Raw genomic sequence first — 23,256 nt, 5'->3', positions numbered from 1 at the left:
GACTGGGAGAGGAGGAAGAAGCAGCTTGCTGATGGCAAATGCTATTCCCAAGCAAGAAATAAAAAACATGGACTCGACCTGCTACTTAGAGAACTCTAAAGTGTTATGGGTAACTTCTGGAAAAGAAAGTAGATGGTATAGACAGATATTACTGTTCCCAGAGTATTAACATAAACTATATAATTGACAATAAATAATGAATAGTATACCAGATAATGATTTTGTGACTAAGCGTTCAGAAAGAAAAAGAATCAATGAAGACAAGCCCCTCTAAAAACTCCATGGAGCAAAATCATTTTTTAAATGCCTGGTGTTAAAAAGCTAGCTGTCTCTCAGCATTGTTAGAAATATAAATGCTGGGGGCGCCTGGGTGGCACAGCGGTTAAGCGTCTGCCTTCGGCTCAGGGTGTGATCCCGGCGTTATGGAATCAAGCCCCACATCAGGCTCCTCCGCTATGAGCCTGCTTCTTCCTCTCCCACTCCCCCTGCTTGTGTTCCCTCTCTCGCTGGCTGTCTCTATCTCTGTCGAATAAATAAATAAAATCTTAAATATATATATATATATATATATATGTATATATATATATATACATATATATATATATATAAATGCTACCCAATTATATTGACTTTGATCATCGAAGGACCCTAATTCAACAACTATATCCTCTCGTGTTAAGAAAATCATTAAAAAAAAAAAAAAAGGCATACATTTACTTGTGATTTTCCCAGAAATGGCACAGTACTTCTGACTTTCATTTTAAGTAAACCCTTGGTTTTTACAATCTTGCTATTTACTAAATAATTTCTGTAAAGCCTCCATAAACCTGTAACCTCCAAGAATTTTCTTCATAAATTATCTTTATTTCTGATCCTTTCAAATATCTTTCAAATAAGTTCTTGATTCTTTCCTTCTTTTGATTCAAAGGCTAGCAAAGAACTAGGCTAAGATAAGCTCCGGGCACTTTAAAAATCAAAAACACTTATAACGCTAATAAAATGTCAGGGCAGACAGGGGCACCTGGGTGGCTCAGTCAGCTCAGGTCATGATCCCCCTGGGATCAAGCACCAAGTTGGGCTCCTTGCTCAGCAGGGAGTCCTGCTTCTCCCTCTGCTCCTCTAGTGCCCGCCCTCTCTCTCTCTGAAGTAAATAAATAAAAACTAAAAAAAAAAAAAAAAAAAAAAAAAAAAAAAAAAAAAAAAGTCAGGGCAGACAGAAGACAAGTATTTGTCAAAGCCATTACTGTGGCATATAGGAATCAGTCTTTTAATTTATAGCTTTTAAAGCCCTTATTCTGTCAGACCCATATAATATGTTCACCATCATGCGTCATGTATCTTCACTCTTCACAATTGCATACTTATCACAACACCAGCCTCGTGACATATATCCTTGTATTAACTAAAAATGACCTACCTTCTTACACATACTATATATCATTTCAAGAAACTTGGTATCAGACAGAAGTGTGTCTGTATCAACTGTTACGTAATTATGGAGCAGAGGCATCATATCTGTGTCAATAAAAAGCATAAAAGTATTAAAAAATGAATTAAACTAAAACATAAAAAAGTAATAAAAGTTAAAAATATCTTTACTAATATAAATGCTGTTTCTGAAAAATCTCCTTAGAGAAAGAAAGCAAATATGAGATTGTTTGGTCCGTAATGGTGTGTGTGTGTGTGTGTGTGTGTGTGTGTTTATGTGTATATAATGCAAAGAGTATTATCATATATTATACAAAAGACTGACAGGGGCAGGAGGGTGAGAATATGTGTTAAAGGAAACAAATCTAAAAGGATAACTAAATCAAAATATATAATGGAAATCAATGTTATCATCCTTGAGCATTAACTGCAAGTGAAAATATCTAAAGAAGCACTTAGAATATTCAAAAGTATACGTTCAAGTGATATACTAAAAATAAAACAGGGAAATCTTCAGTAGTTCTATGTTGACTTGACTTACCTGTAAAGTAATCAAAGCCATCCTGCTGAAAAACCTCAAATACTAGAGGCAGCAACTGCCACATTTGCGGAGACACTTGTTGACACGTCAAACTATGTGCTAAAGAGAAGATCTCTTCATAGAATTCTAAAAGAGAGTATGGAGCCATTAGGACAATGATTGCTGATATGAAAAAGCAAGAAATTCTAAGCACAGTGAGAGGTACATACCTAAGACATGCTGTTGTAAAACAGTTCCAATGACCTGTAAGCAGATTCCCTCAAGCTGCTGGGTTATCTAAAAGAGAAGAAAAAAATTGTATGTAACTGCAGCACACCAGTGAATTAATAATGTATAATGCAATTCACTGCTTATTGAAATATAAAGTCAATATCTTAAATCATTTTAAATCTTTGTTTTGAAGTGACTCATTACAAAATTGTGGGTCAATGTGGAATTGAAATTTAATGAAATACCATTACGATTTAATGAAATACCATTTACAGTGAAACACACCCAAGGAATCACTTGCACAGTTTACCTAAAAAGTAAAGGAAAAATAATACCCTGGAAAATGTAAATAATAATGAAAATAAAGGAGCCATATCATTCTGCAGATAGATTACAGACCTTTCCGTGTTTAAACACAGATCAACTCAGCCCAGATGTAATTGAAAAGTCACTGTCAATGGCTTACAGAAAAATTACTTGAAAGAAGACATTATTCCTATCATTCCCACTCATTAAGTCCCCTCTATTTATATAATTGTTAGATACAGTGAACCACATCCCAAGACCAAAAATACAAATTCCTCTTCAATTTTCAGTATGATCCTCATTCAGATTCCAAAACCCTGGAAGCCATCAGAATGTTTGAAAAGTGGGGAAGGGAGACAAGATAAAATTTACTAACTGAATATAGAACCAGGACATCCATTTCAATTACATATACTTAAAACATTTTCAACTCTTCAAATATATTACAACTGATTTGTTAACCACAGACAGCTACAGAATTCCTCATGGCTTCTGCCTATCTCCAATTATAACGCAGAACATAAATAGTTTACCAAAATTCTGTTGCAAAAGGCAATTTGCAGATAATCTGAAAACATGATTTATGGATATAAATATCTACACTGGAATTATAAACACCAAATTCAATACACGGGTTACTTCTAAGGGAAAGAGTAGGGAAATGAGACTAGGAAGTGGTCCTGCAAGGGCTTTAATTACATCTATCTGAATTTTTTTTTTTCTTACTGGAAATAAAGTCTAAAGGATATACTATAAAATGTAAAAAATCTAATACATTTAGGTGGTAAAGGGTACTGGTTACAGTTTTCTGTTCTTTATCCTTTGCTGTATGTCTTGATTAATCCATTTTTAAAATTTCTCCATTTTTTGTTCAAATTCATTAGCCATCACGGAAATTCAAATCAAAACCACACTAAGATACCACCTTACGCCAGTTAGAATGGCAAAAATTGACAAGGTAAGAAACAACAATTGTTGGAGAGGGTGTGGAGAAAGGGGATCCCTCCTACATTGTTGGTGGGAATGCAAGTTGGTACAGCCACTCTGGAAAACAGTGTGGAGGTCCCTTAAAAAGTTAAAAATTGAACTACCCTATGACCCAGCCATTGCACTACTGGGTGTTTAGGGGAAGGAAGGGATAAAGAAAGAGGGGGTAATCAGAAGGGGGAATGAAGCGTGAGAGACTATGGACTCTGGGAAACAAACTGAGGACTTCAGAGGGGAGGGGGGTGAGGGACTGGGATAGGCTGGTGATGGGTAGTAAGGAGGGCACGTATTGCAGGGTGCACTGGGTGTTATACGCAACTAATGAATCATCGAACTTTACATCAGAAACTAGGGATGTACTGTATGGTGACTAACATAATATAATAAAAAAACATTAAAAAAAATTCTCCATTTTTAAAAATTCACAATTACAATTCTTTCTCAAACACAACTGTAAGAGAAAATCAGAACGATGATAGAAATGGTAACACAATAATATATACTTAACACCACTGACCTTTACACTTAAAAATGGGTAACATAGTAAATTTTATGTTATGTGTAGTTTACCATCATTAAGAAACATTTTTTTTAATTAAAAAGAAAAACTAGAAAGGTGCCTGGGTGGTTCAGACAGTTAAACGTCCAACTCTTGTTTCTGGCTCAGGTCATGATCTCAGGGATTTGATGGGGCATGTGGGTGGCTCAGTCGGTTAAGTGTCTGCCTTCGGCTCAGGTCATGACCCTGGAGTCCCGAGATCAAGCCCCGCATGTGCTTCTCCCTCTGCCCCTTCCCTCCATCAGTTCTCTCTCTCAAACAAATAAATAAAATCTTAAAATCTTAAAAAAAAAAAAAAAAAAAAAAAAAAAAATCTCAGGATTGTGAGATCAAGCCCTCCACTGGGCTCTGCGCTGGGCAAGGAGCCTACATAAGATTCTCTTTCTCCCTCTGACCTCCCCTTTGGAAAGAAAAAAAAGGAAAACTAGGAAGAAGATTTTTCTTAGGAATCACCACACTATTAGACCTGGATCTGAGAAAGGCAACCTAAGAGGCAGCCAGAATCTAGAGCCTTGAGGTAAGGATATGGTAATACAAATACCTCCTTCCTATTCCTTCTAACACTAAAGAGCCTAAAATATTTATAAGATTCCAATCTTCTCCTTACAAAAGGGAACTAGCTAAAAGATGGCACAATCAAGGTGCATGTCGAAGAAAACCAGAGAATTAGAAAAGCCAGAGCCTTCCAAAAAAGCATTAGAACAGTTGTTGAAAAATGGCTTTAAATTCCCTAAAACCTGGATTACTACCTGGATCAAAACCTTGTAACACTGAATCACTTTACCTCTTTATGATCTTCAACTACACTCAGAAGTGTGTCGATGGTATTCAGGATTCCCATAGCAGTGACTGCTTTGTCATCACTTCCTTCTTCATCTGGCCCAGTCTGGATTACCTGATTAAATGTCATTGCCTACATTCAAGAGAATATAATTTAGGCTTGCCATTAGAGCAATATAAACACATTCTGGTCTAAAACTTAATTTTTAAAATGTTCTCACAGGGACAGCAAAACCAATCAATGTCACCAAACTGATTAATAATTAAGAGTCTGGGCTCTACAATCAAATGGTACTGGCACTTACTAGGTGACCTTAAGTTACCTGACCTGTTCCCTGACATTTCATTTGAGAACTTATCATAGAGATACTTCGAGGTTTAAATGAGGCAAGGCATAGAAAGTGCTTAATATTAAGAATATTTTTATTAGGGGCGCCTGGGTGGCACAGCGGTTAAGCGTCTGCCTTCGGCTCAGGGCGTGATCCCGGCGTTATGGGATCGAGCCCCACATCAGGCTCCTCTGCTATGAGCCTGCTTCTTCCTCTCCCACTCCCCCTGCTTGTGTTCTCTCTCTCGCTGGCTGTCTCTATCTCTGTTGAATAAATAAATAAAATCTTAAAAAAAAAAAAGAATATTTTTATTAATATTACTGGCTGACATTCAACAATGCCGAAATACAGGTAGGTATATTAATCAAGGTTTTTTGTTACAAAATTCAATTGTTTTCAAACTACTGAGAAGGATGGAGTCCTAACTAATAATCAGCTTATTTTAAATGCAATATACACATTTAATGAATGCTGCTATAATTATTCAAGTATCCTTCCCCCATTTCAAAATCAGCTTTTCACAAACGCTCTGCTTTTGCTTAAATCCACAGCAAATACCAAGAGCTAGATTCCTGAAACCTCAATACTCGGCAGGAATATAAACTGTATCAAATAAATTACCGTATGGGTATTATGAATGGTAATTGTTGGAGACATGTTCATACTTTCTATTACCCTTAAATAATTTACATTGTTAATTCTCAGAAGTTTGAGGCTGTGTACAGTAAACAAAGGTCAACTACCGAATAACTACCATTTATAAATTACATTAAAAAAAAAAAAACACAAAACATCTGGGGTGCCTGAATGGCTCAGTCAGTTAAGCATATGACTCTTCGATTTCAGCTCAGGTTATGATCTCAGGGTGGTGAGCTCAAGCCCTGCACCCAGGCTCCACACTGGGTATGGAGCCTGCTTAAAATAATTTCTCCCTGCGCGCCTGGGTGGATCAGTTGTTAAGCCTCTGCCTTTGGTTCAGGTCATGATCCCAGGGTCCTGGAATGAAGCCCTGAGTCCCACTCCCTGCTCAGTGGGTCTTCTTCTCCCTCTGTCCCTCCCCCCTTTTTTGTGTTCTCGCAAATCAATCAATCAATCAATCTGGAAAAAAAAAAAAGATTCTCTCTCCCTCTCCTGCACTCTGCTCTCTCTTTAAAAAAACTATTTAGGGCATCTGGCTGGCTCAGCCATCATGTGACTCTTGATCTCAGGGTTGTAAGTTCAAGTCCCACATTGGGTGTACAGGTTGCTTAAAAAAATAAAATCTTTGAGGGGACCTGGGTACCTCAGTTGGTTAAACGTCTGCCTTCAGCTCAGGTCACGTTCTCAGGGTCCTGGGATCAAGCCCCTGCACCAGGCTCTCCACTCAGAGGGAAGCCGACTTCTCCCTCTGCCCGTTGTTCCCCCTGCTTGTGCCCTCCCTCTCTGTCAAATAAATAAAATCTTAAAAAAAAATAAATTTAGAAATTTTTTGAAAAAATCCCTATTAATATCTATTACCTCTATTTCATCTTTTTTCCCCCTACTTCATCTTTAAGTTGGTTGTCCAAAGTAGTCCAGAAAACCACACAAACAAAGCAGTCATGATCAACGTAAACAGTAGTTAAGAATGTGTGTTGTGGAGGCATATATTTCAGGTGTGAATCTCAGCTCCATCCATTCTAGCTTGGGCAGGTTACTTAACCTTTTCATAGCTCACATTTGCTCTCAGTATATGAATATTCTTCATATAGGATTGTGTGAGGATTAAATGAACTAAATACACATATAAGGCACAGAACAGTACCTGATACACAGGAAGCTCTATGAAAATACCTGTTATAAGCTTTACGTGTGAATAAATCATTGGTTCGAGTAACGTACCAAATGCTGTGTCATTTCTACCGCAATAGGGGTAACTTCTTCACTATATTCACAGATCATTTTCTGAATTACATTGGTAAGATCATCATTTTCTGTTTCTCTTATTATATGAAGAAGAGCCTGCATTACAGGTCTGATGAATGGTGTAATATATTCTTTAGCTGTAAGAGAAAAAGAGAAGAAAATTTGGCCCAAACCTCCTAAAACCTGATATAACATACATCAAACAATAAAAAATTGATACTTTCCCATAAAGGGGAAGACAATGTGTCAACTTTCTAGGATTATGCCTTGTACAATTATTTGTAAAAACACTGCACTAGTTTTGAGATATAAATCCTTTACCTTTTTCTTGATTGCTGATCAACACTTGAAGTGCAATGGCAGCTTCCACTTTCACAGGCATTTCCCTATCATCAATCAGACATCTTCGCGTCAGCTCTAAGGCCGTTTGCAGGTTCTGGTCACTTTTGAACTTTACTTCACAAAAATAGTGAAGGACCCAGCAAGCCTTTTATTAAAAGATGCAGTGAGTTACCACAGATATCCTACATTAAATTGCCCCAAGCTCCAGTATCTCTACTCCGTAAGTTCTGTGTGTGGGAATTTGGAGGCTGGCCAGTGGTAGGTATGTCCAGAGACAACACTAGGCCAGTACTATGATCCCAACTTACTCTTTGGCTGCAGGATGTTTGTGTGAATAGCAAGATCTGAATGCAAAACACAGACAGACACTGCTATGAGACACAGATGAAAACTATGCACACATTACAGCAGCCACTTAAATATTTACATGAAACAGAAGTCTAAAATGAAATAAGGCTTTTACTAAGGTGAGCATTAAAAAGGTTCCACACAGAAGTCCACATAAGCAGGCATTCATTACAAAACATAAATGTACAGTTGAATACAGGTTTAAAACATACCCTCGCTCTCATATAGCCTAGTTCACTGCTGAAAAGAGGGAATACGTGATTCTGCAACATGTATTCCATCTGATCTTTGTAGATCTTTTTCTGTAAATATGAACAACAATTATTCTTGAAAGAATTCCAAATATAATCATCTCAAATGCCAAAAAAATACACTAATGTTACAAATGACTATTATCAAAACACACATTTATTCTGATTCTTTGTACCTCAGGATCCACTATCCAATTTTCTCATTCTCAAACTTCACCATCAAAAAACACTGAATATCTTTTCTTTAACTTTTTACCTCATTTTCTTAGAAAGTATTTACACCAAATCTTACGGCAATCATGTCTGAGTAATGGGAGTGTGGTTAATTTTATTCCTTACCTTATAAAACTATTACAACAGCAACAACAAAAAACTATTATAATGAAAAAAGCCTCACTGGAAAGGTTCTAAATGAATACAACACAGATTGAGAAAAGACCCTGCTTATAAGGTAATAATCTGGTTATCTAAAAAGATATTCTCGGGGCACCTGGGTGGCTCAGTCGATTAAGAGACTGCCTTCGGCTCAAGTCATAATCTCAGAGGCGCCTGGTGGCTCGGTGGGTTAAGTGTCCGACTCTTGATCTTAGCTCAGATCAAGTCATCATCTCAGGGTCTGGGGATCGTGCCTGTGTTGGGCTCCCTGCTCAGCGGGAGTTTGGTTCTCCTAAGTGGCAACAAGCTTTTAAGAAGAATTTCTGGAACTGCATATTGTATCAACATTAAAAATAAAATGTTTGAGGGGCGCCTGGGTGGCACAGCGGTTAAGCGTCTGCCTTCTGCTCAGGGCGTGATCCCGGCGTTATGGGATCAAGCCCCACGTCAGGCTTCCGCTATGAGCCTGCTTCTTCCTCTCCCATTCCCCCTGCTTGTGTTCCCTCTCTCGCTGGCTGTCTCTATCTGTGTCAGATAAATAAATAAAATCTTAAAAAAAAAAAATAAATGTTTGAAAAACTGAAGATTGAGATATGGGAACTAAATGCAATGTGGGATCCTGGACTGGATCATGGACCATAAAAAAAGACATTAGTGGGAAATCTTGCACAATGTGAAAGGGGTCTGTAAGATTAGTGAAAAGTATGCTATCAATATTAATTTCTTGGTTTTTGAGCTGCAGTACGGCTATCTAAGATGCTAACATTAGGGGAAGGTGGATGAAGAATAACAGAAACTATTTTTGCAATTTTTCTGTAAGTCCAGAATTACTTAAAAATAAAGAGTTAAAACAGAAAAATCTGAACTTGCCAAGAGAACTCACTAAAGATTCCCGCCTGCCATATAACAAAGAATCACTATCTTTAACTTATAAACTAACAAAAGGATGGGTGGACAGATATAAAAAAAACTAAAATATAAACAAAATATACCTACAGATTAATGGTGATATGGAACAAGGTTCCTGGGAGTTGTATGATTCTGTGACTAAATATTTACTTACACTTTGGTTACCATTTATTAACTTTTAAGGAAAATAAATTTCAGATCTTATTTATGAAGTGAGACATAATGTGCACAATTAAGTTGAGGTTCCTAACAATAAATCTTATCCAGGGTCATTACTAGAAATTTATGTCATAAAAGCATGATGTTCCTAGGCTATGAATAGATTCATTCATGTTTATAAATTTCCTTAAAGATAAATTTTTTGAAGGAAAAAAACACTATTTTACAATTACTGACATGAAAATAACTCATGCAAAAGAAGTACCTTAAGCAAAAGCAGTAAAAGAAAATATAAACTGGACATAATTACAGAATCTTATCAAAACTTGTACTTAAAAGGACATCAAGAAAGTCAAACAATAACCCCCAAAACACCTCAAATCATATATATGAAAAAGGTCTAACATTTAGAAGATACAAATACTCTTAACAAAAACTCTTAACGATTCAACAATGAAAGGACAAATAACCCAGCTAAAAAACAGACAAAGGATTTGAATATACATTTCTCCAAAGATATACAGTAGCCAATATGCACATTAAAAAAAAAGCTTCTCTGTAACATTAGCCACCAACTAGGATGGCTACAATAAAAAGGTAGTAATTGTTGGTGAGGACACAGAAACTAGAACCCTCATGCATTGCTGGTAAAAATATAAAACGATATAGCCACTTTGGAAAACAGTCTGGCAGTTTCTCAAAATATGACAGCAATTTGACTCCTAGGTATGTGACCCAAGGGAAATGAAAATATTATGTCCAGACCAAGATGTGTACATAAACGATCATAGCTTCAGTATTCATAATAGCCAAAAAATTTAAACGATGCCAAGTGTACACCAACTGATGAATGCATAAATAAAATGTAGTATATCAATACAATGGAACATTATCTGGCACCAAAAAGAAATGAAGTACTGACATGTGCCACAACGTGGATGAACTTTGAAAATATGCTAAGTGAAAAAAGCCATTCCTTAAGAAGCACATGTTATATAGCATTCTCTTTACATGAAATGTCCAAAATGGATAGATTCATAAAGACAGAAAGTAGATTAGGGGTAGCCTGGGGCTGAGAAGTTTGGAAGAAAATGGAAAGTAACTGCTAATAGAGTTTCTTTTGGGGTTGATGGCTGCACGACTCTGTGACTATATTAAAAAGCACTGAATTACTCCCTTCAAGGGCTACACAGTATGTATGTCAGCTATATCTCAGTAAAACTGTTATGAAACTACTACTTGCACACAGAAGAAGAAATACCTTCAGAAGTATTTCAGCTAAAGAACCAATCATATGCAGGGCTCCATCTTTTTTTCGAGGATCAGCATTTGGTTCTGTAAGAATCTGGTAGCAAAATCCCATTGTCTTTTGCAGTACCTAGATTAAAAATGAAAAGTTACCACTTTATTGGATTTCCGAACAATCCTTAACAGCAACAAAAAGACAAAATGACTTACATGGCTAACATTAAAAGCTGAGTGTATATCTGAGCCAATTTTAATTAAAGCAAAAGTTCTCTACGTTAAATAACCTACCTCTTTCCTCTTGCTACAAGCTGTAAACAAAAGTGTCTGGGCAGCAGTGGTAGGGGAAATGAAATCTTCAAACACATCTAGAGAATAAATTTAAAATTAATACAAAAACCAGTAATTTCACTTTCTTCAACAAACATTTTCATGTAATTTACAAATGATACCCTATAAAAAGTAAAGACCTTAAAATTTTGCTAAATGTTCATTCAAGGTATAAAAAGGAACCCAGACTCCTATATAATTTTGCAATAGCCTAATTTCATGTCTTTTCAGCACAAATTAAATTTTAATCCATTAATTTCTCTTAATGATTATTTTCTTTCATACAAAACACAACTACTGTGAGAATTTTCACAATATGGTCACAAAAGTACAATCTACTACAAATACAAAAGATTTTGGTAGGAAGAAGGACTAATACTCAGTCAAATTACAATCCTTTAGTTCAATGCAGAGACTCCATGTGACTCCAGCTTCCCATATACTTCTCAATCCCACACATGATGACTGACATGGGATCCAGAAGATAGTTCTGACACTTAGTGTTAAGGTGTAATCTTGGATTTCTAAGTTTTAGCATGTGCCAAAACCATATCTCCAGTAATTTTAACTTAATAACACTACTAGCTGTGTCCACTAAAAATGAAGATTATCAAATGCTGTAACTAATGAATAGACCCCAAAAAGTCTTAAAAAAAAAATGGATAAATTACATTAAAACAACAAAGATTTTTCAGTACCAAAAGTGAGGCCTTAAGACACCCCTATATATACTATATACAAACTTAGCTACTAACATATTTTGTTTCTAAGAAAGTGAAAATTTACCAAACTTCATGCGTATATATTCATAAGGGTCTTCTTGCCAAAGTTCTTCATCAGCATCTGTATAGCACATCAATGGAAAAATAACATCTTGGATAATGCCCTGCAATTTAAAAGTTAAAGTAACCTTAAGCCATCTTCAAATTTAAACCTTCAATTCTGGTTAAGTGCTAAAACAAAAGCAACCCAATAATATGTACTGTAAAGCTTAATATCAAACCTCAGTAATGACTCTCAATCAACTATTAAGGTACATACTACGAGCCTTTGTGCAACAAGTAGTTATAAAGTAAGACGTGTATATAGGTAGCAGTTAAGTATTCTGAGAAAATACATTACGAAATTTTAGTCCATCAAATCCTACAGTTCCAAATAAAGCAAATAAATTACTCATAGAAACAGTACATAAGCTAATTACCCTCAAAACTAATCTGGTGAAATAGTCCTTGGTTTATTCCAAATTACAGGACTAAAATATTACAATCATAAGCTAGCACTAAGAATTTAAAGGTGAATTTTAATAGTTTTAGATTAAAAGGTAATCTGAATATTCACAAAATACCTTTCATTAAGTTTATGTCAAGGTATTTTCTCATTTTCCTACTACACTATCAAAACAACAGCACTAGACTAAGTAACACAAGTCAACAAAATATGCATTTTTTCAACTTTTATGATAATTAATGTTATTTCCAATATATTTTCCAGAAAAACATTTCAGATAGAAAATTATTACTTGTATATGAGGCTTCAGATTCTTCCAGGTGAGGGCATGAGAAACTCCTTGATTAATATAATTTAATGTCTGTTGTAAGACTCGAGGAGCCATATATTGTTTCTCCTTGTACTGATACAATACCTTCAATAAAACCTTTGAAAAAAATATTTGATCAAAACCCAAAAGTTAAATAGAAATTTTAACCACTTTATAAGTCAGCAAAAACATTTGACAAGTATCTTAATACCCAGATCATCATCCTAAAATAACAACCATATTCTTTTAAAAAGAAAGTAATTTTGAAAATTATATATTAGAGAACCATATTTATTCCCAAAGTATTCAAATAAAAAAACTGAATTAATACTATGTCAAAGGACTAGTTTCTGATTAGGTATAAAAAGACAACCACAGGTTACTTACTGAACATGCCACAATTTTTTGAGATAGCCCTGCATTGTTATTTACCTCCCAGAAAAATCTTACCCAAACCACTTACCAATTTAATGTCTGCCACGAGCTCTAATTCTATATATTTCAGAACAGCGATTGTCAGGATTTGGCCCACAGACCTCCTGAAGGGTCTGTGAGGTCAAAACTATTTTCATAATAAGGCTAAGACATTGTTTGCCCTTTTTACTGTGTTAACATCTGCATCGATGGTATAAAAGCAATGGTGGTAAAATTTCTGGTGACTGACATGAATCGAGTAAGGAGTGGCACCAAAGTGTACCAGCAGTCATCATATTCTTTACAGCCACATTAACTGCAAAATTTTCCTTAAGAACAGTCTTAATGAATCAGAAATAGAAATATTATTAAATGGGGAGTATACATGTAGCACTTCTTCTACATACCAAAGTACCATGGTTGGAAGAAAACCTGAAATAGTAGCTTTCCCCATCAAATGTTATCATATGCTTGAAAGAAAAACTGACAGACAAATTATGGCTGTTTTGACTTGTGTGTATGGCATATTTTTTCCTCAGAAATGGATAAAATGAGCCTGTCACTTCAAGGAAAATAACCAACAGTATGTTACTGGTGTTAAAATCTGAGCTTTCAAACAAAAATTAGAATTCTCAAAATCTTAGCTGCAAAGACTTAGATCCACTTAATTAGCTTTCCAATATTTAATGATATTTCTGATGACATCAGTGGTAATATTAGCAAATGTGATTTCTTTTTTAAAATTGCATAATGAGGGGCACCTGGGTGGCTCAGTCGGTTAAAAGCCTCCAACTCTTGATTTCCACTCAGGTCATGATCTCAGGGTCGTGAGATTGAGCCCCAGGGTAAGCTCAGCGCTCAGCAGGTAGTCTGCTTCTCTCCTCCCTCTCCCTCTGCTCCTCCCCCTGCTCATGCATGCTCTCTCTCGCTCTCTCTCTAAACTAAATAAACCTTTTAAAAAATAAAATAGAATTGCATAATGAAATGTATTAACATTTGGAAAATCTTCATTAACTCATTTTCCAAATGACCAGCTGTTACACAAACATGTACGGATAAATGATCTATTCAACAGGTATTAATGTAACGGAATGTAAAATGCTTGTTAACAAACTCTACACTGCAATTAACCTTTAAGAAACTACCACTATTGAGTGGCTCAGTTAGTAGAGCGTATGACTTGATCTTGGGGTCATGAGTTTGAGCCCCACATTGGGTGTAGAGTTTACTTAAAAAACAAAAAAACACAACAATCGTTATCACATTTTGATGTGATATTAAAAGAATTTCCACAATTTTGTGAAAAGTCTATTAAAAGTCTTTCCTTTTCCAACTTATCTGAGGCCACACTGTCTGTATTTATGTCCACCAAAATAAATTAAAACAGACTAAATACATAGGTAGATGAGTATATAACTGCCTTTTATTAAGCCATACATTAAAAATTTAGTAAAAATGTTTAAGAATGCCATTTCCTTTTGTTAGGAACTTTTCATTTTGGGAAACAGTTATTTAAAAAAAAAACACGGGGCGCCTGGGTGGCACAGCAGTTGAGCGTCTGCTTTCGGCTCAGGGCGTGATCCCGGAGTTACAGGATCGAGCCCCACATAGGCTCCTCCACTATGAGCCTGCTTCTTCCTCTCCCACTCCCCCTGCTTGTGTTCCCTCTCTCACTGGCTGTCTCTATCTCTGTCGAATAAATAAATAAAATCTTAAAAAAAAAAACCCACATATTCTGTGTTAATATATATTAGGCTTGTTATTATTTTTAAATGAAATAATATTCTTAAATTTTAATTTCTAATATGATAAATATCGTAGGTATAATTCACATAAATGGAAGCTTGCTGAGGCTCTCAAAAACTTAAGGGAATAAGGAAGACCTAAGACCAAAAAATGAGAACTGCTACAAGGGTTCAAAATGTTAAAGACTGCTACATGCAATCTTTGGGTACCAATAAACCAGAAAAAAAGCAAGACAGAAATTAACCTAATAATAATGTCATCTTTCAAATTAGAAAAATTCTTAGACTTACTTGCTGGACACCAACAGCAAACGCCTTCAGAAATACTTCAGCAAATTCATTATACTCCTTGGACACATTGCCAGGGCTTCCATATCTAAAAGAACATTAAAATGCCCACTGTTTTTTAATAATGCTTTATATATTGATACTTATAAAACTAAGAGCTTGAAAAAATAAACTTAAATCATCATATACTGAGAGAAGCTTACCTTTCAAAAAGCCTTGCTAAGATATGTAAAGCCCACTTCTTACATTTCCACCACGGTAACTCTGGTCTGTCATCTTCTTCAACTTGAAGTGTTTCCTTTAAAGAGAGATTTATTTAATGATAGTAAGAGATGATACAATCTAAGAGGAACAGCATGAGGCGAGAAGAAACTCACAAAAAACATGAATGTTGGCCTTTTGTAATAAAAGCTTGTGTATGGAAAAGTACTAACTCTTATTTAATTATAAGAGGCACTTTAACTTGCTTCACTACTTGACTACAAAGGATATGCTTTTTAAAATTCTTATAGAGCAAGCTCAAACACAAACACTTAAGTCAAAATCCAAATAAAGTCAAGTCAAGGCCATGGAATGTAGTTTAATAAAAACTGGTATAGCTCAAATCAAAAGGGCATGAGAAACACCATTTCAGAAATCTGGTTTCAGAAACATTAGTATAAACACAAAAGGATAAACAGATGAAGACATTCATTTAAAAACAATAGTGAGAAACTACCAAGAACCTAAACACATTCACTAATAAGCAGATGCTTAATTACAGACCATCTATAAAAGACTACTATATGACCACTAAAAGAATGGACTGGATCCTTACATACTGACCTACAACATCCCGACATATTTTTAATTTACAATGAGAAAGTGAGACTTTGGAGCAACCCCAAACTAAAACTAGAAGTGAAAGCAATGGTACAACCACTTTGAAAATCACTTTAGAAGTTACTGATAAAGTTAAACATATACCTACCCTATAACCCAATTCCACTCTTTGGTAATTTACTCAAGAAAAATGAAAACATGTGATCACAAAAAGGTTTGTGTAAGAACATTCATAGCAGCTTTATTTGTACTACTAAAATCCTGAAACCACCCCGCTGTCCATCAACTTGTGAATGTAAATTGTAGTGTATCCACACAATAAAATATTACTTGGTAATAAAAAGGAACTACTACAACACAACATGAATACAAAAGGAACAGACTACTATAACACAACATGAGTATATCTCATAAATAGATCATGCAAAAGAAGATAAATACAAAAAATTACTTTTATATATAAGTTCTAGAACAGGCAAAACTAATCTATGGTGCTAGAAATGAGAATGGCGATGATAGGAATGACTAAAACTAGCCACCAGAAGATATTCTAAGTGATGATTACATGGATGCATATAACGGATAACTCACTAGCCTGTTTATTTATAATACGTGTGTTTATGAATTATACACAAAAAGTACAGACTGTATAAATGAAAACTTTTAAAATTTATTTTGTACCTATTAAATGTGTCCAGAAAACTATACACCAAACTAGTTTCTTACAGAGTGGAAGAAATGTTCTATTCATTTCTTCTACACTGTTTTTGTTTTCATTTTTTAAAGTAGGCTCCACACTCAGTGCAGAGCCCAACACTGGCCTCGAACTCAAGCCCTGTGAGATCAAGAACTGAGCTGAGATCAAGAGTCAGACACTCAACCAACTAAGCCACCCAGGAGCCCCTACAGTTTTTCTTTTTAAATAAAAAGCTAAGCAATAAACCACAAAACAGGAGGTTGGTCTCACTTATGCCACTAATAAAACTTTTGGGATAAATTATATAACCCTTCTATGTCTCTATTTAACATAAATTCAGGGACACCTGGGTGGCTCAGTCAGTTAAGCGGCTGCCTTCAGCTCAGGTTATGATCCCAGAGTCCTGAGATGGAGCCCCACATGGGCCCCCACGCTCGGCAGGCAGCCTGCTTGAGGATTCTCTCTCCCTCCCTCTGGTCCTCCCCCCTGCTCACCCATGCACACCTTTTGTCTTTCTCTAAATTAAATAAATAAAACTTTTAAAAACTTTCTCATCATAAGAGAAGAATTTTGTAACTATGTGAGGTGATATATGTTACAAACTATTATTTAAAAACTAAGACGATAAGACGGGGTGTGCCTGGCTGGCTCAGTTAAAAAAGCATGACTCTTGATATTGGGATCATGAATTTTGAGTCCCATGTTAGGTGTAGAGATGACTTAAATATATAAAACTTAAAAAAAAAATTTTTTTTAGGGGCACTTGGGTGGCTCAGTTCGTTGAGCATCTGCCTTTAGCTCAGGTCATGATCCCGAGGTCCTGGGAACAAGCCCCACGTTGGGATCCCTGCTCAGTAGGGAGCTCTCTGTCCTTCTTGCTTGCTATCTCTCTCAAATAAATAAATAAAATATTAAAATTAAAAAAAAAAAACTTAAATAAAGGGGTCCCTGGGTGGCTCAGTTGGTTGAATGTCTGCCTTTGGCTCAGGTCATGATCTCAGGCCTGCGTTAGGCTCCTTGCTCACTGGGGAGTCTGCTTCTTCCACTCCCCCGCTCATGTGCGTTCTCTCTCTCTCAAATAAGTAAAATCTTAATAAATAAATAAATAAATACTAAGAAGAAACAGAAACATTAGGATAAAGAGATAGATATAAGTACCTAAAAAACGCGCACAATTTTTTATTAATATCACAAATATGTAAACAGGGGCGCCTGGGTGGCACAGCGGTTAAGCGTCTGCCTTCGGCTCAGGGCGTGATCCCGGCGTTATGGGATCGAGCCCCCCGTCAGGCTCCTCTGCTATGAGCCTGCTTCTTCCTCTCCCACTCCCCCTGCTTGTGTTCCCTCTCTCACTGGCTGTCTCTATCTCTGTCAAATAAATAAATAAATAAATCTTTGAAAACAAACAAACAAATATGTAAACAAAATGGTCTCTTCAGAGTAATTTGCATCACGAATTATATAAACACATAAAAATATTACAGAAAATATCAGTTAAAATTCAAAAGATAATTAGGTATTTTAGTAAAATAAGAACACACAGAGACTTACATTAGGTACATCTCTGTTCACAACAGTCTTTAAAATTTCTATCCATTCCGTCAGGTTCTGTTGGTTTATCAGCTCCAGCGGTAGTGTATACTAAATGAAAATCAACAATCAATACTTTAAAAACCTTACAAAAGAAAATCCCACTTCCTTTAACTCCTCACAAAACCTACAAAAAGTAATTCATTCAACCCACATTTCCTGATTTTTGTACACAAGCAAATTTCTTATGTGGCTGATTTGGTCAGTTATCTACCACTTATCTACCATAAGTGAGACCAGGCTATATTTGATATCAGGGTATGCTAGCATCAAAAAATTAGTTGGGAAGATAAATATTTTGCCCTATGCCCTAGAACAATGTACAAAAATAATCTAAAAGTTATAATCTTACTAATTAGAAAACAAACAAAAACAGTATAGCTATTATATACCCAAATCACTTTTAAAAATTCTGTAAGAAGTCAATGGAACGGCATTAAAGTGCCCTTTGGTTCAGACTGGGAGATGACAGATTGTCTTTACTTATCTAGCAAAGACACGCAAAATCCAACCAATGTGGTGAACCAGTTACATTAGTGGAAGTCACAGGTCTATTTAAACGAGATTTTAAAGTTAAATAAGGGTATGAATTAGACCGAAGGTTCTAACAGATGAGATGAATCCTTCTATGGCTATATGCCACAAAAAGAACTAGAATTTTAATCCTGATCAAAAACTATTTCATATAAGTAATTACATCCCACTAAGAAAAACACAATCATTTCAATACTTTAAAATCATTAATCATTTCCTTTTAATAGATATCTTTTATCCCAGGAAGATTTAGAATATGTAAAAATGATGAAGCCCATTATTGTGTGCCAGTCAAGCCACAGTTATTAGTATATTTGTGTTAAACTTAGGAATAGGTTTTGTAATTACTGAGACAATCTACATATATTTGGCACATCAGGTTCATGCTAGATATAAACTGTTATTTCAGTAACTGATTTTCAGACTTGTGAATTCTTAAGGTGAAAGGGATAATAGTGTTAGATGGTATAAGAGAACTTAAGACTGACCAGTTATAATAAAGATTTATTGGGACTGTTTGTGTATTTAGGGAAGTGTGCTTGGTGAGACTTTTAATGCACTTATAATTTTGGCAATTTATATTTGACTAGCAAATCATCCATTTAATCTAGATTTTCAAATGAAATTATTAAGACACAGAAATTCTTTGTTATCTTTTAATGTGGCAAATGACAGACACATATATAAAAACTGCTTTATAAAAATTACCTGAACAAGAGCATAGAAGATCTTGAAAATCTGTTTCTGGATGAGGACAGATTGATCAGACTGATCAGAAAGAAGCTGGATAAAGCGGTCCTTTAGAACTGGTAGGAAATGCTGCATTGCTGCTACCAGTGGACTCCGTTCCTCTGGTTTCTTGTACCTTTGGGTAGGAATACAAACTAATTCTGTAAGAATTTACTTCACAATTTTATTTATACGTATGAGATACAAATTTAAACTGCTTGTTTGTTCACATAAGTATAAGGAAACACTTCCTAAGCAACTTTAGATTCCTAGAAAGAAAAAGAAAAGCAAATTCAATTGGACCAAATCATAGCAAAAACAACTTAAGAAAAACCTCAAATAACAAAACATCTAATATTTTCTGAGCATTCATTATGAAGTCAATAATCCTCAAGGCTCCATTAGTATCCTCACTTCAGTAGTTTGAGGAAACTGAGGCACAGAAGTATCTTTCCCAGCATAGTCATCTAGGTATGAACTTCAGCAGTCAAGATCCAAGGTCTGCCCTCTTAACCACTTCACTACACAGTCTCTAATTGTGAATACTTATACAGCTGAGGAGCTACAATGAGTTGGCTTTTAAATATAGGCAGCTGATTGATATAAAATGGATTATATATTACCATCCTTAAGTTATTTACATACCAAAAGCATTAAAGCAGAAGTGGCATCTACAAAGCAGAAAATAAGCACTTTATAAACGGGAAGTTCTTTTGTAACCTATTTGGCAACAAAACCTGACTTCAACAGGCCATTTATGGTCTTCACTTATCCCATCTGGAGTGGATATTCACATATTTTGTAGCAGATATGATAATATGTGTCTGACTACTGGATGCTGGTTCAATTTCAACAGGAGTGTTTAACATGAATTATGTGAACCTTATTATCTTTCTAAAATCCAAAAAATCCTGAATTCTGAATCACATTTGCTCCAAGGATGTGGGTAAAGAATTGCTGACCTAAGTGAGAAATTTCCATAAATACACTTTTTAGCATTTTAACAGTACTAATATTTAAAGAGGTCTGTTGATTTTTTTAAATTAAACTGTACTTCAATTTAAAAAACACAGTATCAACTATGTTTCAATGAAAAAAAGACTTTAAAACAACTGAATTAACAGATTAGAAATACAGGGGGACACCTGGGTGGCTCAGTTGGTTAAGTGTCTGCCTTTGGCTCAGGTCCTGATCTCCAGGTCCTGGGACAGAGCCCACCTGTCTGTTGATTAAAGAGGTCTGTTGATTTTTTTAAATTAAACTGTACTTCAATTTAAAAAACACAGTATCAACTATGTTTCAATGAAAAAAAGACTTTAAACAACTGAATTAACAGATTAGAAATACAGGGGGACACCTGGGTGGCTCAGTTGGTTAAGTGTCTGCCTTTGGCTCAGGTCCTGATCTCCAGGTCCTGGGACAGAGCCCACCTGTCTGTTGATTAAAGAGGTCTGTTGATTTTTTTAAATTAAACTGTACTTCAATTTAAAAAACACAGTATCAACTATGTTTCAATGAAAAAAAGACTTTAAACAACTGAATTAACAGATTAGAAATACAGGGGGACACCTGGGTGGCTCAGTTGGTTAAGTGTCTGCCTTTGGCTCAGGTCCTGATCTCCAGGTCCTGGGACAGAGCCCACCTGTCTGTTGATTAAAGAGGTCTGTTGATTTTTTTAAATTAAACTGTACTTCAATTTAAAAAACACAGTATCAACTATGTTTCAATGAAAAAAAGACTTTAAACAACTGAATTAACAGATTAGAAATACAGGGGGACACCTGGGTGGCTCAGTTGGTTAAGTGTCTGCCTTTGGCTCAGGTCCTGATCTCCAGGTCCTGGGACAGAGCCCACCTGTCTGTTGATTAAAGAGGTCTGTTGATTTTTTTAAATTAAACTGTACTTCAATTTAAAAAACACAGTATCAACTATGTTTCAATGAAAAAAAGACTTTAAACAACTGAATTAACAGATTAGAAATACAGGGGGACACCTGGGTGGCTCAGTTGGTTAAGTGTCTGCCTTTGGCTCAGGTCCTGATCTCCAGGTCCTGGGACAGAGCCCACCTGTCTGAGGACCTGGGGCCCTGCTTCCTGCTCAGCAGGGAGCCTACTTCTCTCTCTCTCAAATAAATAAAATCTTTGAAAAAAGAAAAGAACTATAGGAATGACACCCCACCTTCCTATCAATAGGCAGAAAAGCTTTACAAAAATACAGACTAGTGGTTAAGTCATTATTCTAAAAAACAAAATTTATCTTTTTATTTTTTTATTTTTATTTTTTTTTAAAGATTTTATTTATTTATTTGACAAAGATAGAGACAGCCAGCGAAAGAGGGAACACAAGCAGGGGGAGTGGGAAAGGAAGAAGCAGGCTCATAGTGGAGGAGCCTGATGTGGGACTCGATCCCAGAAGGCCGGGATCACGCCCTGAGCCGAAGGCAGACGCTTTAACCACTGTGCCACCCAGGCGCCCCAAAATTTATCTTTTTAGATTAGACTGTTTTTTAACTGGTTTTTCCTACCAGACTCCAGTTTTATCTACTGGTAGCCTTCTTGAAAGAAGAAAAAGAATTGAGTATCTGAGCACATTTTTAAAAGGTAAAGGTAAGGGACGCCTGGATGGCTCAGTCGGTTAAGCATCTGACTCTTGATTTCAGCTTGGGTCACGATCTCAGAGCTCTGAGATCAAGCCCCAAGTCTGGCTCTGCACTCAGCAGGAGTCTGCTTGAGATTCTCTTCCTCTCCCTCTGCCCCCCACCCCCCACCCTCTCTAAAATAAATAAAATCTTAAAAAAAAAAAAAAAAAGGTAAAGACTAGATTCTTTTTCCCTACTAGGTGAAATCAGAACCGAAGTAAATTGCCAAGAATAAAAAACACCAAGACAAATGTTCTAATAATGATCGAGACTATTAGACAATTAAGTAACAGATTATTTTAAATACTGTTTTAATATGCTGAGAAATTACACCTAGCATACATATTAAAATAATATGTACAGTTCTTTCAGTCAGTAAAAACAATAACAACTTATGAAAGGAAGCCATTTGCAGTCTCCAATCTGATTATATAAACTACAATGATTATAGACAATATTTCCTTTTAACAATAAAGGCAGAACTATATTATGCACTTCTCTCCATTTACCCAACCCAGATGATTACCCACATTAAGAGGGTTTGAGTACCCATTCCATATTATACATTCTTCTTTCCAGCTCCTTCTCTACGTTGAGGAGAGGACTCGAAATTAAGTGGTACTAGTTGCTAATCTATGCTAATTGGTATATGAAAGTAATTATAGTAGGAAACAAATTTCTAACCCATAAGACCTGAAAGTTCCTGAAAGCATGAAAATGTGACACTAATAAAAGCGGACTACCACAAGGCTACAATGTGCCAATCTGGTGAGCCATGCTCATAGGAAATCCTAAGTACTAGCCCATCATTTTACTGTTAAAAAACCAAAAAAAATCTTCAATGGTATATTAGTATCTAAAAGGTTACATCCAAATTCTCCATTGTGGCATTCAAAACCCTCTTTAACATGGTCCCAATTTACCAGTCCAAATTTATCCCCCACCTCTAAACAGAAATTATCCATACCATTTAATGGTCTCCTCACTACCCACTGAAGACAGTATCTCATTTCCACCTCTGTACCTTTCTTTCTTTGTTCATACTACTCCGTATGGTGTGACATGCCTTCCTCTTCAAATGCTCCTTCTGTGCTCCTTCAACTGACAAGCATTTCCTGAGGATCTATGCTCCTGAAGACCACCACAACTTCCAATTTCTCCATGAATTTTCTTAGAACTGCTTCAGTCCACACAGATCCCTTGTGAACACCTTGTGCTCCACAATCGAACACTGGCTGAAAATGAACTGGAATTCCAATATTGTAGCAGCCTCCTATGC

General features: G+C 35.8%; 1 protein-coding gene and 1 non-coding gene across 2 annotated transcripts in view; both read right to left on the bottom strand.

The window, feature by feature from the left end:
• The window catches only part of IPO7 (importin 7), a 52,859-nt gene that overhangs the window by 7,805 nt on the left and 21,798 nt on the right, over positions 1-23,256 (bottom strand). The window contains exons 5-19 of the mRNA XM_002916148.4: positions 19,319-19,475; positions 18,038-18,127; positions 15,171-15,265; positions 14,971-15,055; positions 12,503-12,637; positions 11,770-11,869; positions 10,945-11,021; positions 10,670-10,786; positions 7,927-8,016; positions 7,346-7,511; positions 7,001-7,161; positions 4,816-4,944; positions 2,179-2,245; positions 1,970-2,095; positions 1,418-1,515 (exon numbers count right to left, since the gene is read on the bottom strand). Coding sequence (XP_002916194.1) covers positions 1,418-1,515; positions 1,970-2,095; positions 2,179-2,245; positions 4,816-4,944; positions 7,001-7,161; positions 7,346-7,511; positions 7,927-8,016; positions 10,670-10,786; positions 10,945-11,021; positions 11,770-11,869; positions 12,503-12,637; positions 14,971-15,055; positions 15,171-15,265; positions 18,038-18,127; positions 19,319-19,475 — 1,693 coding nt within the window. The remainder of the gene's footprint in view (positions 1-1,417; positions 1,516-1,969; positions 2,096-2,178; positions 2,246-4,815; positions 4,945-7,000; positions 7,162-7,345; positions 7,512-7,926; positions 8,017-10,669; positions 10,787-10,944; positions 11,022-11,769; positions 11,870-12,502; positions 12,638-14,970; positions 15,056-15,170; positions 15,266-18,037; positions 18,128-19,318; positions 19,476-23,256) is intronic.
• LOC117803607 lies at positions 7,594-7,775 on the bottom strand. The gene has a single exon (XR_004627551.1). It is a non-coding gene; the product is annotated as a small nucleolar RNA SNORA23 (small nucleolar RNA).

This window comes from Ailuropoda melanoleuca, chromosome 8 (assembly GCF_002007445.2).
Source record: "Ailuropoda melanoleuca isolate Jingjing chromosome 8, ASM200744v2, whole genome shotgun sequence".
NCBI lineage: Eukaryota > Metazoa > Chordata > Mammalia > Carnivora > Ursidae > Ailuropoda > Ailuropoda melanoleuca.
The sequence above is the reverse complement of the archived record's forward strand: the minus strand, read 5'-3'. Positions and strand labels throughout refer to the sequence as shown.